Source organism: Salvelinus alpinus, chromosome 9 (genome assembly GCF_045679555.1).
Source record: "Salvelinus alpinus chromosome 9, SLU_Salpinus.1, whole genome shotgun sequence".
NCBI lineage: Eukaryota > Metazoa > Chordata > Actinopteri > Salmoniformes > Salmonidae > Salvelinus > Salvelinus alpinus.
In genome coordinates, this window is record NC_092094.1 from 9,179,996 (window position 1) to 9,197,610 (window position 17,615).

General features: G+C 45.4%; 1 protein-coding gene across 1 annotated transcript in view; it reads left to right on the forward strand.

Annotated features, from left to right (window-relative positions):
* The first annotated feature begins 14,716 nt into the window (after positions 1-14,716).
* Positions 14,717-17,615, forward strand: part of LOC139584247 (5'-nucleotidase domain-containing protein 3-like) — a 45,856-nt gene continuing 42,957 nt past the window's right edge. The window contains exon 1 of the mRNA XM_071415862.1: positions 14,717-15,137. Coding sequence (XP_071271963.1) covers positions 14,813-15,137 — 325 coding nt within the window. The 5' untranslated portion in view covers positions 14,717-14,812. The remainder of the gene's footprint in view (positions 15,138-17,615) is intronic.

Consider the following 17,615-nt stretch of genomic DNA (forward strand, 5'->3'; position numbering starts at 1 on the left):
CAACAAAAGCACCCCTTTTAATACCCCCCCCCAAGACGGACCAATCATAGGGCACCACGCACAAAACACAGCCAATAGCAGCAGGACATTTCACAACCTACAGGACATTTCTCCCAATAGACGTCTTCCATGTAAAACTTAATACATGAAAGTCGTGGCTTGTAACCATTGGCTAAAGAATTCTTCTAGAGGTACTATTTGAGGCAACTACTCTAAAAGATTGCTCAACAAACAATGTCCATGCATTTTGCTCAATCAGTGTTTTTTAAATATTAAATTGTATTGATGTGATGATCATTTATCGATATTCTATTTGGTCACTATAATGATAATGTTTTGTTTCTAGAAGCTGATAGGCTATAATGCACAATAACCATTCATACTGCATAAGAAAACAACGTTTATTTGTCACCTGTGCCGAATACAACAGGTGTAGACCTTACAGTGAAATGCTTACTTACAGGCTCTAAAAAATAGTGCAAAAAAGGTATTAGGTGAACAATAGGTAAGTAAAGAAATAAAAACAACAGTAAAAAAGACAGTGAAAAATAACAGTAGCGAGGCTGTGAAAGTAGCGAGGCTCTGCCAACAAGGCAGAGTTCATCTCAGCCTATGCTTCCCTCCAGTCCCTCGACTTCTTGGCACTGACGGAAACATGGATTACCACTGATAACACTGCTACTCCTACTGCTCTCTCCTCGTCTGCCCACGTGTTCTCGCACACCCCGAGAGCTTCTGGTCAGCGGGGTGGTGGCACTGGGATCCTCATCTCTCCCAAGTGGACATTCTCTCTTTCTCCCCTGACCCATCTGTCTATCGCCTCCTTTGAATTCCATGCTGTCACAGTTACCAGCCCTTTCAAGCTTAACATCCTTATCATTTATCGCCCTCCAGGTTCCCTTGGAGAGTTCATCAATGAGCTTGACGCCCTGATAAGTTCCTTTCCTGAGGAGGCTCACCTCTCACAGTTCTGGGTGACTTTAACCTCCCCACGTCTACCTTTGACTCATTCCTCTCTGCCTCCTTCTTTCCACTCCTCTCCTCTTTTGACCTCACCCTCTCACCTTCCCCCCCTACTCACAAGGCAGGCAATACGCTTGACCTCATCTTTACTAGATGCTGTTCTTCCACTAATCTCATTGCAACTCCCCTCCAAGTCTCCGACCACTACCTTGTATCCTTTTCCCTCTCGCTCTCATCCAACACTTCCCACACTGCCCCTACTCGGATGGTATCGCGCCGTCCCAACCTTCGCTCTCTCTCCCCCGCTACTCTCTCCTCTTCCATCCTATCATCTCTTCCCTCTGCTCAAACCTTCTCCAACCTATCTCCTGATTCTGCCTCCTCAACCCTCCTCTCCTCCCTTTCTGCATCCTTTGACTCTCTATGTCCCCTATCCTCCAGGCCGGCTCGGTCCTCCCCTCCTGCTCCGTGGCTCGACGACTCATTGCGAGCTCACAGAACAGGGCTCCGGGCAGCCGAGCGGAAATGGAGGAAAACTCGCCTCCCTGCGGACCTGGCATCCTTTCACTACCTCCTCTCTACATTCTCCTCTTCTGTCTCTGCTGCTAAAGCCAATTTCTACCACTCTAAATTCCAAGCATCTGCCTCTAACCCTAGGAAGCTCTTTGCCACCTTCTCCTCCCTCCTGAATCCTCCTCCCCCTCCTCCCCCCTCCTCCCTCTCTGCTGATGACTTCGTCAACCATTTTGAAAAGAAGGTCGACGACATCCGATCCTCGTTTGCTAAGTCAAACGACACCGCTGGTTCTGCTCACACTGCCCTACCCTGTGCTTTGACCTCTTTCTCCCCTCTCTCTCCAGATGAAATCTCGCGTCTTGTGACGGCCGGCCGCCCAACAACCTGCCCGCTTGACCCTATCCCCTCCTCTCTTCTCCAGACCATTTCCGGAGACCTTCTCCCTTACCTCACCCCGCTCATCAACTCATCCTTGACCGCTGGCTACGTCCCTTCCGTCTTCAAGAGAGCGAGAGTTGCACCCCTTCTGAAAAAACCTACACTCGATCCCTCCGATGTCAACAACTACAGACCAGTATCCCTTCTTTCTTTTCTCTCCAAAACTCTTGAATGTGCCGTCCTTGGCCAGCTCTCCTGCTATCTCTCTCAGAATGACCTTCTTGATCCAAATCAGTCAGGTTTCAAGACTAGTCATTCAACTGAGACTGCTCTTCTCTGTGTCACGGAGGCGCTCCGCACTGCTAAAGCTAACTCTCTCTCCTCTGCTCTCATCCTTCTAGACCTATCGGCTGCCTTTGATACTGTGAACCATCAGATCCTCCTCTCCACCCTCTCCGAGCTGGGCATCTCCGGCGCGGCCCACGCTTGGATTGCGTCCTACCTGACAGGTCGCTCCTACCAGGTGGCGTGGCTAGAATCTGTCTCCGCACCACGTGCTCTCACCACTGGTGTCCCCCAGGGCTCTGTTCTAGGCCCTCTCCTATTCTCGCTATACACCAAGTCACTTGGCTCTGTCATATCCTCACATGGTCTCTCCTATCATTGCTATGCAGACGACACACAATTAATCTTCTCCTTTCCCCCCTCTGATAACCAGGTGGTGAATCGCATCTCTGCATGTCTGGCAGACATATCAGTGTGGATGACGGATCACCACCTCAAGCTGAACCTCGGCAAGACGGAGCTGCTCTTCCTCCCGGGGAAGGACTGCCCGTTCCATGATCTCGCCATCACGGTTGACAACTCCATTGTGTCCTCCTCCCAGAGTGCTAAGAACCTTGGCGTGATCCTGGACAACACCCTGTCGTTCTCAACTAACATCAAGGCGGTGACCCGTTCCTGTAGGTTCATGCTCTACAACATTCGCAGAGTACGACCCTGCCTCACGCACGAAGCGGCGCAGGTCCTAATCCAGGCACTTGTCATCTCCCGTCTGGATTACTGCAACTCGCTGTTGGCTGGGCTCCCTGCCTGTGCCATTAAACCCCTACAACTCATCCAGAACGCCGCAGCCCGTCTGGTGTTCAACTTTCCCAAGTTCTCTCACGTCACCCCGCTCCTCCGCTCTCTCCACTGGCTTCCAGTTGAAGCTCGCATCCGCTACAAGACCATGGTGCTTGCCTACGGAGCTGTGAGGGGAACGGCACCTCCGTACCTTCAGGCTCTGATCAGGCCCTACACCCAAACAAGGGCACTGCGTTCATCCACCTCTGGCCTGCTCGCCTCCCTACCTCTGAGGAAGTACAGTTCCCGCTCAGCCCAGTCAAAACTGTTCGCTGCTCTGGCACCCCAATGGTGGAACAAACTCCCTCACGACGCCAGGTCAGCGGAGTCAATCACCACCTTCCGGAGACACCTGAAACCCCACCTCTTTAAGGAATACCTAGGATAGGATAAAGTAATCCTTCTAACCCCCCCCCCCCCCCTTAAAAGAGTTAGATGCACTATTGTAAAGTGGTTGTTCCACTGGATATCATAAGGTGAATGCACCAATTTGTAAGTCGCTCTGGATAAGAGCGTCTGCTAAATGACTTAAATGTAAATGTACATACAGACACCGGTTAGTCGGGCTGATTGAGGTAGTATGAACATGTAGATATGGTTAAAGTGACTATGCATATATGATGAACAGGGAGTAGCAGTAGCGTAAAAGAGGGGTTGGCGGGAGGTGGGTGGCGGGTGGCGGGACACAATACAGATAGCCCGGTTAGCCAATATGCGGGGGCACTGGTTGGTCTGGCCAATTGTGATACTATGTACATGAATGTCTAGTTAAAGTGACTATGCATATATGATAAACAGAGAGTAGCAGCAGCGTAAAAGAGTGGTTGGGGGGGGGGGGGGGGGGGGTACACAATGCAAATGGTCTAGTCCGGGTAGCCATTTGATTACCTGTTATGGCTTGGGGGTAAAAACTGTTGAGAAGCCTTTTTGTGACTGGGGTGGGTGGGGTCTTTGACAATTTTTAGGGCCTTCCTCTGACACCGCCTGGTGTAGAGGTCCTGGATGGCAGGCAGCTTAGCTCCAGTGATGTACTGGGCCGTACGCACTACCCTCTACCCGCGGTCGGAGGACGAGCAGTTGTCGTACCAGGCAGTGATGCAACCAGTCAGGATGCTCTCGATGTTGCAGCTGTAGAACCTTTTGAGGATCTGAGGACCCATGCCAAATATTTTTTGTTTCCTGAGAGGGAATAGGCTTTGTCGTGCCCTCTTCACGACTGTCTTGGTGTGTTTGGACCATTCTAATTTGTTGGTGATGTGGACACCAAGGAACTTGAAGCTCTCAACCTGCTCCACTACAGCCCCGTCAATGAGAACGGGGGCGTGCTCGGTCTTCCTTTTCCTGTAGTCCACAATCATCTCCTTAGTCTTGGTTATGTTGAGGGATAGGTTGCTATTCTGGCACCACCCGGCCAGGTCTCTGACCTCCTCCCTATAGGCTGTCTCGTCGTTGTCGGTGATCAGGCCTACCACTGTTGTGTTGTCTGCAAACTTAATGATGGTGTTGGAGTCGTACCTGGTGAACAGGGAGTACAGGAGGGGACTGAGCACGCACCCCTGAGGGGCTCCAGTGTTGAGGATCAGCGTGGCAGATGTGTTGCTACCTACCCTCACCACCTGGGGGCGGCCCATCAGGAAGTCCAGGATCCAGTTGCAGAGGGAGGTGTTTAGTCCCAGGATCCTTAGCTTAGTGATGAGCTTTGAGGGTACTATGGTGTTGAATGCTGAGCTGTAGTCAATGAATAGCATTCTCACATAAGTGTTCCTTTTGTCCAGGTGGGAAATGGCAGTGTGGAGTGCAATAGAGATTGCATCATCTGTGGATCTGTTTGGTCAGTACACAAATTGGAGTGGGTGTAGGGTTTCTGGGATAATGGTGTTGATGTGAGCCATTAGCAGCCTTTCAAAGCACTTCATGGCTACGGACGTGAGTTCTACGGGCCTGTACCCATTTAGGCAGGTTGCCTTAGTGTTCTTGGGCACAGGGACTATGGTGGTCTGCTTAAAATATGTTGGTATTACAGACTCAATCAGGGACATGTTGAAAATGTCAGTGAAGACACCTGCCAGTTGGTCACCACATGCCCGGAGCATACGTCCTGGTAATCCGTCTGGCCCCGCGGCCTTGTGAATGTTGGCCTGTTTAAAGGTCTTACTCACGTCGGCTACGGAGAGCGTGATCACACAGTCGTCCAGAACAGCTGATGCTGACAGCTGATGCTCTCATGCATGCCTCAGTGTTGCTTGCCTCGAAGCGAGCATAGAAGTAATTTAGCTCGTCTGGTAGGCTCGTGTCACTGGGCAGCTCGTGGCTGTGCTTCCCTTTGTAGTCTGTAATAGTTTGCAAGCCCTGCCACATAAGACAAGCTTTGGAGCCAGTGTAGTACGATTCAATCTTAGCCCTGTATTGGCGCTTTGCCTTTTTGATGGTTCGTCGGAGGGCATAGCGGGATTTCTTATAAGCTTCCGGGTTAGAGTCCCGCACCTTGAAAGCAGCAGCTCTACCCTTTAGCTCAGTGCGGATGTTGCCTGTAATCCATGGCTTCTGGTTGGGTTATGTACGTACAGTCACTGTGGGGACGACGTCCTCGATGCACTTATTGATAAAGCTAGTGACTGATGTAGTGTACTCCTCAATGCCATCGGAAGAATCCCGGAACATGTTCCATTCTGTGATAGCAAAACAGTCCTGTAGTTTTGCATCTGCTTCATCTGACCACTTTTTTTATAGACCGAGTCACTGGTGCTTCCTGCTTTAATTTTTGCTTGTAAGCAGGATTCAGGAGGATAGAATTGTGGTCAGATTTACCAAATGGTGGGCGAGGGAGAGCTTTGTACGCGTCTCTGTGTGTGGAGTACAGGGGATCTAGAATGTTTTCCCTCTGGTTGCACATTCAACATGTTGATAGAAATTAGGTAAAACTGATTTAAGTTTTCCTGCATTAAAATCCCCGGCCACTAGGAGCGCCGCCTCTGGGTGATTGGTTTCCTGTTTGCTTATTTCCTTATACAGCTGACTGAGTGCGGTCTTAGTGCCGGCGTCCGTCTGTGGTGGTAAATAAACAGCCACGAAAAGTATAGATGAAAACTCTCTTGGCAAATAGTGTGGTCTACAGTTTATCATAAGATACTCTACTTCAGGCGAGCAAATTCTAGAGACTTCCTTAGATTTGGTGAGGGATACGATAACAGGGACAGGTATATACACATAATAAGCAGAGAGGTTTCAGAACATATATATAGACCCTCTTTGTAATAAGTCTATGAATATGCAAGATCAGGAACAGACATGTACAATCATGTTTACAACAGTCAGCAGGATGTAGGTTATTGGGCTGACCTGAAATATGTAATATGATTGTAATGATTTCTTCAGTACAAAGAGACTGTTAGTGTATGTTCAACAGCCAACCACAAGGTGGAAGTCAGGAGTCATTGTAGTGATCATGGAACTACTCTGGCTACTCTGAAGAAGAATAGGAGCTCTGGATATGTAATTAAAACGATCATATTATATAGAAGCAAGATAATATGCGGATCTGTGGCAACTGGCAGCCTTTACTGTCTGTCAATAAAGGCAACAGGGCCATCTTACTTTGAAAAGTGTAGTCCCAGAGTCGTGTATTTAGATACAGTACATGGCTCTGGTGTTAAGATACACAGTTCTGGTGTTAAGATACACAGCTCTGGAGTTAAGATACACAGCTTTTCTTGGGGTCCTTCAATGCTGCAGAAATGTTTTGGTACCCTTCCACAGATCTGTGCCTCGACACAATCCTATATCAGAGCTCTACGGACAATTCCTTCGGCCTCATAGCTTGGTTTTTGCTCTGACATGCACTGTCAAATGTGGCACCTTATGTTGACAGGTGTGTGCCTTTCCAAATCATGTCCAATCAATTGAATTTACCACAGGTGGACTCATATCAAGTTGTAGAAACATCTCAAGGACGATCAATGGAAACAGGGTGCACACAAGCTCAATTTCGAGTCTCATAGCAAAGGGTCTGAATACTTATGAAAATAAGGTAATTCTGTTTTTATTTGTAATACATTTGCAAAAATGTCTAAAAACCTGTTTTCACTTTGTCATTATGGGGTATTGTGTGTAGATTGATGAGGATTTTTTAAAATCCATTTCAGAATAAGACTGTAAAGTAACAAATTGTGGAAAAAGTCATGGTGTCTGAATACTTTCCAAAGGCACTGTATATAAAAGTATACAAGCACACTATTCCACACCGATCTGCACGTTAACGTTGAAATTATTTTTCTAGTTTAAACGGTGTAGGAGGAATAACTTTTCAAATACAAATTATAATAACTAGAGAAGTACATTTCCTAAAGAAAATGTAGTGTGCTTAAAATGTAGTGTGCTTAAAATGTAGTGTGCTTAAAATTGTGTTGCATGTATAGTGGGCTCCTGGCCAATTATGCTATTTTGTGGGGGGGGGGGGGGGGGGGGGGGTTCTGCTGATCTTAACTTTTTTTTTTTTTACATAATGTTTTCGCCATTGTTTCCTATGACTGAAAATAGCTTCTGGACATCAGAACAGCGATCATTAACTTCCCACATGTAGCTATGAAATGCTTTGAAGGGTTGGTCATGGCTAACATCATCATCCCAGACACCCTGGACCCACTCCAATTTGCATACCACCCCAACAGATCCACAGATGATGCAATCTCTATTGCACTACACACTGCCGTTTCCCACTTTGACAAAAGGAAGACCTACTTGAGAATGCTGTTCATTGACTACAGCTCAGCATAGACTACACCATAGTGCCATCAAAGCTCATCATTAAGCTAAGATCCCTGGGGCTGAACACCTCCCTCTGAAACTGGATCCTAGACTTTCTGATGGGCAGCCTCCAGGTGCTGAGGGTAAGCAACAACACATCTGCCACGCTGGCCCTCAACACGGGGGCCCCTCAGGGGTGCGTACTTAGTCCACTCCTGTACTTCCTGTTCACCCAAACTGCATGGCCAAGCACGACTCCAACACCATCATTAAGTTTGCTGACGACACAACGGTGGTAGGCCTGATCACCAACAACGATGAGACAGCTATAGGGAGGAGGTCAGAGACCTGGCAGTCGGGTGCAATGACAACAACCTCTCCCTCAATGTCAGTAAGACAAAGAAGATGATTTTGGACTACAGGAAACAGAGTGCTGAGCACGCCCCCATTTACATCGACAGGGTTGTATTGAAGCAGGTCGAGAGCTTCAAGTTCTTCCGTGTCCACATTACTAAGGATCATTGTGCCAAACTAGAGCTGTGGCGGTCATGAAATGTTGTCAGCCGGTGATTGTCAAGCAAATAACTGCTGGTCTCAAGGTAATTGGCCGTGAATTAACATAAACACATTTAGCATTTCCTGGCTTCCACGCATAGCTTACAATCAATCAATCAAATATATGTATAAAGCCCTTTTTACATCAGCAGATGTCACAAAGTGCTATACAGAAACCCAGCCTAAAACCCCAAACAGCAAGCAATGCAGATGTAGAAGCACGGTGGCTAGGAAAAACTCCCTAGAAAGACAGGAACCTAGGAAGAAACCTAGAGATTAACCAGGCTCTGAGGGGTGGCCAGTCCTCTTCTGGCTGTGCCGGGTGGAGATTATAAGAGTAAATGGCCATTTAAGGCCAGATTGTTCTTCAAGATGTTCAAATGTTTCTAGATGACCAGCAGGGTCAAATAATAATCACAGTGGTTGTAGAGGGTGCAACAGGTCAGTACCTCAGCATTAAATGTTAGTTGGCTTTTCATAGCCGAGCATTCCGATGTCGAGACAGCAGGTGCGGTGAACAGGTCAGGGTTTCCTTGCCGCAGGCAGACGTGGGATGGGAGCCTGCCGAGCCAACCGAGGCAAGGAAACCTCTCGAGCCAGCTAATGCATGGAAGCCCGACGAGCCAGCTGAGGCACCCCCGGTTCCATCGACAGACCCGATGTCACCTACAAAAACAAAAAACGAAAACTCCCTGATGTTTCAAATTGTGGTGTCAGCATTCTATAAGGACAGACACTTGGAGATGAGACGCAAGTACAGGGAGTGAACATTTAATTAATAAACAGACATGAAACAGGACAGCGTCTGGAGATTCATGCTGACACGGGGATGAAACAGAGGAACAGACAGATATAGGGAAGACAATCGAAACGTGAAGGGGTACAGGTGAGCCCAATGAAACGCGGATGCGCGTAACAAAGGTGACAGGTGTGCGTAATGATGGGCAGCCTGGCACCCTCGAGCGCCAGGGAGGGGGAGTGGGAGCCTGCGTGACAGGTAGTCTCTGCAGTAGTAATGGTGGTGACTGGTAATAGTTGAAAAAGTAGATTGATGGAAAGATTGATTGATGGATTGATTGAATGATTGGATGTGACGAGATAGGATAGCCCGAACATGAGATTGGTTTGGTGTCTTTAACTTGAACGGTTCAAGAGTTAAAAGTTGGTGAGTTATTTTATGCAAATGTCTATAGTTATAGTTGATAAATATTTTGAAGAATTTGAAGTTAGTATAGCCTGAATATTTTAAAGTTTGTCTTGTAGCTTAATTGGCCATTTTGAATAGCTACCTCTGTATTCCTATGGTTCTCATTGAAACCCATGTTAATTTATGCAAATGTTTAATGGTTATAGTTTTAAAAAAGTGTATATATAGTAACAATGTTTTTTTTTGACAAGCAATCTGAGTAGGGTCAGTCTGAAAATGTCAAGATTGGTTTGGTGTTGATAGCTTAAATGGTGTAAGAGCAGTAGCGAATGAAAATACTTCCCATTCAATCCTATGGAGCGTTTATGAACATTTTAAATGGTTATAATTCAAAAAGTATCAATGGTATCAAAACATCTTTGACAAGTGCACGATTCCAGACAGGTCTGCACGTTTTAATGGCATTTCAGGCCTAAACAGTCACGGTCCAAACTTTTATCATGTAAATCTATGGCACTTTTATTTCCATTGAAATGCATTGGGAGCTCATTTAAATATTTTCGTGCTACAAAAAAAGTATAAATGCTATCAAAAATATTTTCTCAAACAGTCTGATTTTGGACAGTCTGTACATTTTAAAGTTGGTTTTGTGTTCATAGCTTAAATCATTTAAGCTTTAGAGTAGGTGTCGTGGAAATTCATACTGAGAGAGACTTGGACAACCATCTTCAAACAATCATTTTTATTTAATATCGATTCATTATTGAAATAATGAGACTAGTCAATCCAACACGCTTGACAGTTGGACCGAGCAGCCTAACTGATAATGAAAAAACTGAAATATAGGCGACCTAAAAATGCTTCGTCAGGCCTTGTTCCATGCTGATCCGAGGGGGGGTGGGGGTGTTCCATGCTGATCCGAGGGGTGCACAAGTGATCCTGGGTTCCTCCCGCGGTCATCTAAGCCCGGTACCATTTTAACCTGACCCCAGCTTAGTTTCCCAGATACCAGGATGATTAGAACAATAAGGGATTGTTATAAATTCTTCCAGCCTATCTCTACCTCGGTTACTCCAACCACATCTTATCTATGGAATGCCAGCTGTAGGTTTTTTTTAAGACTCCTCTCGGTTCACACAGACATTTGAAGAGAAAGTACTCATTTAATAAAGCTATTCGATGCATAAACAGTATTATAACAATCCTGTAATTTTGCTCTCACACAGGCTAAATAAATAAAATCCTATTAATAAGAGTATGTAAGAAATCTAGAGTTGTGCTTCTTTGCCTTCAGCAAGCACATCAAATAGTAAGAAGCTTGGCGAAGATTTAAAATGGCAGCGGCAATAGCGCACATGTGCTGTGGGGGGGTGTGTGTGTGCGTGTAATACTACTACAGTTAACTGATAGCTATTAACTAATAGCTAAAATGTTACCAGAGTAGAAGTCTTTCAACGGGGAGTTTAGAAAACTACTGTACTATCTTTGGCTTCAACATGAACAGATAATGAACCTCTTACTGATAGGCTCTGTCATTTTGACTGTTGACATTTATATAAAAAGTAATTGGTTGACAGGCAGAGTGGAAGTCATGTAGCCACTGACGAGCTAGAAGGTACGGATTCTGTATTACCGTTCTCCTAGCAGCAGGATGTTATGCAGCACGAGCGCAGATTTGTATTTATTTAAATAAGAGTTCCCCTGCGAAGACATTTTAAACTTTGAGAATCTATATTTTCTTTTGCACTCTAGTGCACGACAACAGTTTTCCATAGCATTGCAACCCCCTCTGAATAATTGAATGTATTTTATTTTTAATATCGCTTACTGATCTTAAACTAGTGCTAAATGTTAATAAAATCAAGTTTATGTTGTCCTCTAGGTCTCATCATTTTGATCCTGAGGACCTGCATATTTGCACATTGAAGGGAGCCCAAATTGATCAAGTTAAGTACTTGGGTATTTGGATTGAAGATAAGCTGTCTTTTAAAACACACTTTGAAAAACTGGGGAAAAAAATTGCAAATCAAGATTGGTTTCTTTTATAGAAATAAATCCTGCCTCACTTTGGAAAATAGTAGGAAGACTGTTCCCCCTGACTCCCAGTACTTGATTATGCTAATTTATACAACGGGTGGGTCTAATCCTGAATGCTAAGGTTGTTGCCCCAGGTTTGGGTAGCAACCTTAGATTTGTGTCGGGACTATATCTTGTAGAAGGATGACGTTGTATGAATAAATTAATCAAAACATCGTTTATGAAAATATGTCAATCAATATTTGAATATGTTGTTAACCAGTTGTATAAAAGTGATAAGGCCCACAAAGGCAGTGTTTGGGAGATATATTGGCACGGTTTGCCGGCCCTCGACTTCGTCTCCGGCCTAACAACACCGTGCCAATATATCCTCCTAACACTGGTTTCTCGGGCATTATCACTTAATTATACCATGGCATTGCTGAATACTCATTTCTGATAGGCTTGAAGGGCATTGTAGAGATTGCATTATTTAAGCAATAATGCACAGGGGGTGTGGTATATGGCCAATACACCACGGCTAAGGGCTGTTCTTAGGCACGACACTTAGCGGAGTTTATAACCCAGTTCATAATTCCCTTTAATGCACAAAGTATATCAGCAAGGTATAATTCAATGGCTATAGTTCATTCTTACATGTTCTATGTTTGAGCTGCTTTTGAAAGCAAACGTTGAGTTGAAAACATGATTGGCATTGTTGAATTCGACTTTCATAATAGCAAGCTAGGACCAAAAGATTTTTATAACTAAACTGTCATTGATCTATCTGTGACCGGACTGATGGTTTGATTAGCTAAACTAGCACGTCTGTTTGTTTGGTTACCAAGGCAACTACTGTAGCTGTCTATGGGTGCGTTCCCTCTGGCTTTCTACTCCGATTTCAGAGCGCTCTTGTCTAAATGCAGAATAACTGATGCATTTACAAACGCGCAACACCTGTTGAATATGACCGGTGTCAGTAAATGTTTTTATTTTATTAAATTGTTGCCAGCAGCACAGTTACAGTCACCGACGCCCTAGACAACATGAAATCAGTCTAACCAGCTCGGCTAGGGCGAGTAAAATGGTCAGAGTGAGGTGTTCTCTCATTTGTGTCTGGAAATAGCTAGAAAGTTTATCCAACGTTAGCCAGTTAGCTTGGGTGCTTGACTGCAGTTGTGAGGCCAGAACGCTCGGATCAACCCTACTCCTCGACCAGAGCTTCCAGTGTGCGCTCAAGAGTGGAAAAACTCCATCTGACAACGCTCTGCATTTATGAATGCCAAGAGCCACTCTGAGCCCAATCTTTACGAACACCCAAGTAAACTTGTTTAATAACACAATTGTACCTGCCAAAAAATTAACACATTTTTAGATGCAAATGTGTTAAATTATAGTGTTGGTATAAAAGGGACAAACAACTCGGGGCTCTATGCGTTCTCTGGAAAATAATGCGACTCAGTGGAAGGTGAGTTCCACTCCACTAGCGTTTCGTCTAACACACTTTCCACATAGTTAATTATTATCCATGGAACGCCCCTAGTTGATTATCACTTACACAATCCACATGCATGAGGCATCCTCTGCTTTAACACCTTTCTATTCAGTCTATCATTCAGCATTGTGTTTTATCACTGGGGACAATTTGCGTATGTAACAGTATAACTTTAGACCGTCCCCTCGCCCCGACACGGGCGCGAACCAGGGACCCTCTGCACACATCAACAACTGACACCCACGAAGCGTCGTTACCCATCGCTCCACAAAAGCCGCGGCCCTTGCAGAGCAAGGGGAAACCCTACTTCAGGTCTCAGAGCAAGTGACGTAACCGATTGAAATGCTATTAGCGCGTACCCGCTAACTAGCTAGCCATTTCACATCCGTTACACTCACCCCCCTTTCAACCTCCTCCTTTTCCGCAGCAACCAGTGATCCGGGTCAACAGCATCAATGTAACAGTATAACTTTACGTCGTCCCCTCGCCCCGACACGGGCGCGAACCAGGGACCCTCTGCACACATCAACAACGGTCGCACACGAAGCATCGTTACCCATCGCTCCACAAAGGCCACGGCAAGGGGAAACCCTACTTAAAGTCTCAGAGCAAGTGACGTAACTGATTGAAATGCTACTAGCGCGTACCCGCTAACTAGCTAGCCATTTCACATCCGTTACACTCACCCCCCTTTCAACCTCATCAATGTAACAGTATAACTTTACGTCGTCCCCTCGCCCCGACACGGGCGCGAACCAGGGACCCTCTGCACACATCAACAACGGTCGCCCACGAAGCATCGTTACCCATCGCTCCACAAAGGCCACGGCCCTTGCAGAGCAAGGGGAAACCCTACTTCAGGTCTCAGAGCAAGTGACGTAACCGATTGAAATGCTATTAGCGCGTACCCGCTAACTAGCTAGCCATTTCACATCCGTTACACGTACACATCACTGCATTTTGTATTGTTCTGTTGTCTGGGAGTCTCTGACTATATTTTGATATGATTTATTGTATGTTCATGTTCACTTGCAAATGAGACCCTGATCTCAATGGTGACCCAACCTCTATAAATAAAAGTAAAAAATAAATAAATGATAACAAAAATATATTGTATTATTTAGCGTTTCTGTTGAAAGTTTACACCCAAAATGGTATGTTGAAAGCTATTGTGTAGGCTATATTTAAAGAAATACACTTTTAATAAAATACAAATATGTGTTATTGGAATTACTCAACCGAGTCTTGCTAAACTTAAATGGGTCTCTTGTGCTGGACAACAGGTTTAATACAGAGTACTGGGGACTCCTTACTCCACCCATTCCAACGCGATATACGGTATATGGGAGATACTTATTTGCTTGTAGAGAGAAAACTGTCTCAGCTAAAGTGGGGCGGGAAATAATCAGTAGGGTCACTACTAACCAGAAATGGTTAGGTTTGGAGGGGGCATTGTGTCGCATTGGGTACTATAGAGGGGGCGAAGTGAAAAGCCAGCATCAGCCTTTGCAACACAGCCCCCTTCCAAAACAAACTATATTATGCTGCTGGCTTTTCACTCTGCCCCATCTATAGCGCCCAATGTGACACAAATTACTCATTGCATTTTCTTGCTGTCACAATAGAGGTGGCCCTTGATTAAAATGCTATATATTTTTAATTAGTTATCCACTTTGCAATGTTTTGAAATGCGGGCTTTTATTTTGAACGTTCACATTACCATACCCCAGTGACGTCATCGTTTGTGCTGCTTGCAGAATACTATCGGATTCTGTTTCTGTATGTATATACATAACAGCGCTGTAGCCGCATGCATTTACCCAAATCCCACGACGTAGACAGAGGCTACCGACAACCCGAAGGGAACGATATCCATGGCGATGACGCCATTGTCACTGTCATTTTCGAGTCTGTTAAAGAATAAGGATTCTCTGCAGAAGTTTTTCAATTGCTACAATGCCTTCCACGCGCAGCACGACCTACCACGGTACTTCGGAAACCGAACGCCGTGGAAGAAGGCTCGGTTATGGGAGCGACATTTCAGTACGGTGTCCCGCAATAGGTTCGTCGGGTTGGCGGAACAAGCCTGTACCAAAAACTATGCGAAGGAAGCTACTATGTGTACCACTTCTGCAAGTGGCCAAGACATGACCAACTGGTTGTGGTCTATTTACAACGAAACCAAAAAACAGACCGAAGGTAGGACATGCATCTGTTGAATCCATATGGTTGAGGATGTTAAACAATAATGTCCAATCCCTAATTATTTGTATTCCTTTGAAAGAAGCTAGGTGTAACTTGTTACTCACTGTTCCAGCGGTGGCATGTTAATAGCAAGTACTTGTTATTGTACCAGTTATTGTAGTAAGTACTTAAAATCAAATTGTATTAGTCACATGCGCCGAATACAACAGGTGTAGTAGACCTTACAGTGAAATGCATACTTACGAGCCCCTAACCAACAATGCAGTTTCAAAAAAATCCACAAAATAATAAGAGATAAAAGTAACAAGTAATTAAAGAGCAGCAGTGAAATAACAATAGCGAGACTATAAACAGGGGTGTACGATACAGAGTCAATGTGCGGGGCCACCGGTTAATTAATTGAGGTAGTATGTACATGTAGGTAGAGTTATTATGTATAGATGACAACCGAGAGTAGCAGTGGTGTAAAGAGGGGGTGAGGAGGGGCACTGTTATTGTACCAGTTATTGTAGGATTATTGTAGTTATTTTAACATGTACTTATTATTGTACCAATTCCAGTTGGGAGACACTGGACATGTCACCTGATGGTTACATTTACATTTAAGTCATTTAGCAGACGCTCTTATCCAGAGCGACTTACAAATTGGAAAGTTCATACATATTCATCCTGGTCCCCCCGTGGGGAATGAACCCACAACCCTGGCGTTGCAAGCGCCATGCTCTACCAACTGAGCCACATGGGACCTGGTTAGTGACCAGGACTCTCTGTGTCACACTGTGAAGCTGTTGTTGACACTGACTGAATCGACATAGACGGTGACACTGGCATGTTGTTTTTGCACAGTGATAACCTACTCTCCATCTTGTTGTCTCTGGAAATGGACCAATCGTGTGTAACATATCAAAGCAAGGGTCCAGGTGTCCCCCTACTGGCAGTTATCCTACACAATACACATACGCCTTATATGCAGACCTAAAATAAAAAATATATAACAAATAAATAAATATGCAGACCTAACAAATATATAAAAAATAAATAAATATGCAGACCTAACAAATATATAAAAAATAAATAAATATGCAGACCTAACAAATATATAACAAATAAATAAATATGCAGACCTAAAATAAAAAATATATAACAAATAAATAAATATGCAGACTTTCAGGGTGCATTGATGTTTTCATATCCCCTTTAGCTAGAAACCTATATGAAAAGTGTTGACAAGTTAATTCAAAGGTCACAGATACATCATAATTCATGTCACTAATCAGCAAAAGCATGACAGAGGCCTGTAATCATTTGCAGAGGGGCAATAGACCTGCGGGCTCTCTTTCACTGCAGCCGAGGTGAGTAAAACATTTAAACGTGTTAACCCTCGCAAGGCTGCAGGCCCAGACGGCATTCCCAACCGCGTCCTCAGAGCATGCGCAGACCAGCTGGCTGGTGTGTTTAAGGACATATTCAATCAATCCTTATCCCAGTCTGCTGTTCCCACATGCTTCAAGAGGGCCACCATTGTTCCTGTTCCCAAGAAAGCTAAGGTAACTGAGCTAAACGACTACCGCCCCGTAGCACTCACTTCCGTCATCATGAAGTGCTTTGAGAGACTAGTCAAGGACCATATCACCTCCACCCTACCTGACACCCTAGACCCACTCCAATTTGCTTACCGACCCAATAGGTCCACAGACGACGCAATCGCAACCACACTGCACACTGCCCTAACCCATCTGGACAAGAGGAATACCTATGTGAGAATGCTGTTCATCGACTACAGCTCAGCATTTAACACCATAGTACCCTCCAAACTCGTCATCAAGCTCGAGACCCTGGGTCTCGACCCCGCCCTGTGCAACTGGGTCCTGGACTTCCTGACGGGCCGCCCCCAGGTGGTGAGGGTAGGTAACAACATCTCCACCCCGCTGATCCTCAACACTGGGACCCCACAAGGGTGCGTTCTGAGCCCTCTCCTGTACTCCCTGTTCACCCACGACTGCGTGGCCATGCACGCCTCCAACTCAATCTTTAAGTTTGCGGACGACACTACAGTGGTAGGCTTGATTACCAACAACGACGAGACGGCCTACAGGGAGGAGGTGAGGGCCCTCGGAGTGTGGTGTCAGGAAAATAACCTCACACTCAACGTCAACAAAACAAAGGAGATGATTGTGGACTTCAGGAAACAGCAGAGGGAGCACCCCCCTATCCACATCGACGGGACAGTAGTGGAGAAGGTGGAAAGTTTTAAGTTCCTCGGTGTACACATCACGGACAAACTGAATTGGTCCACCCACACAGACAGCGTTGTGAAGAAGGCGCAGCAGCGCCTCTTCAACCTCAGGAGGCTGAAGAAATTCGGCTTGTCACCAAAAGCACTCACAAACTTCTACAGATGCACAATCGAGAGCATCCTGTCGGGCTGTATCACCGCCTGGTACGGCAACTGCTCCGCCCACAACCGTAAGG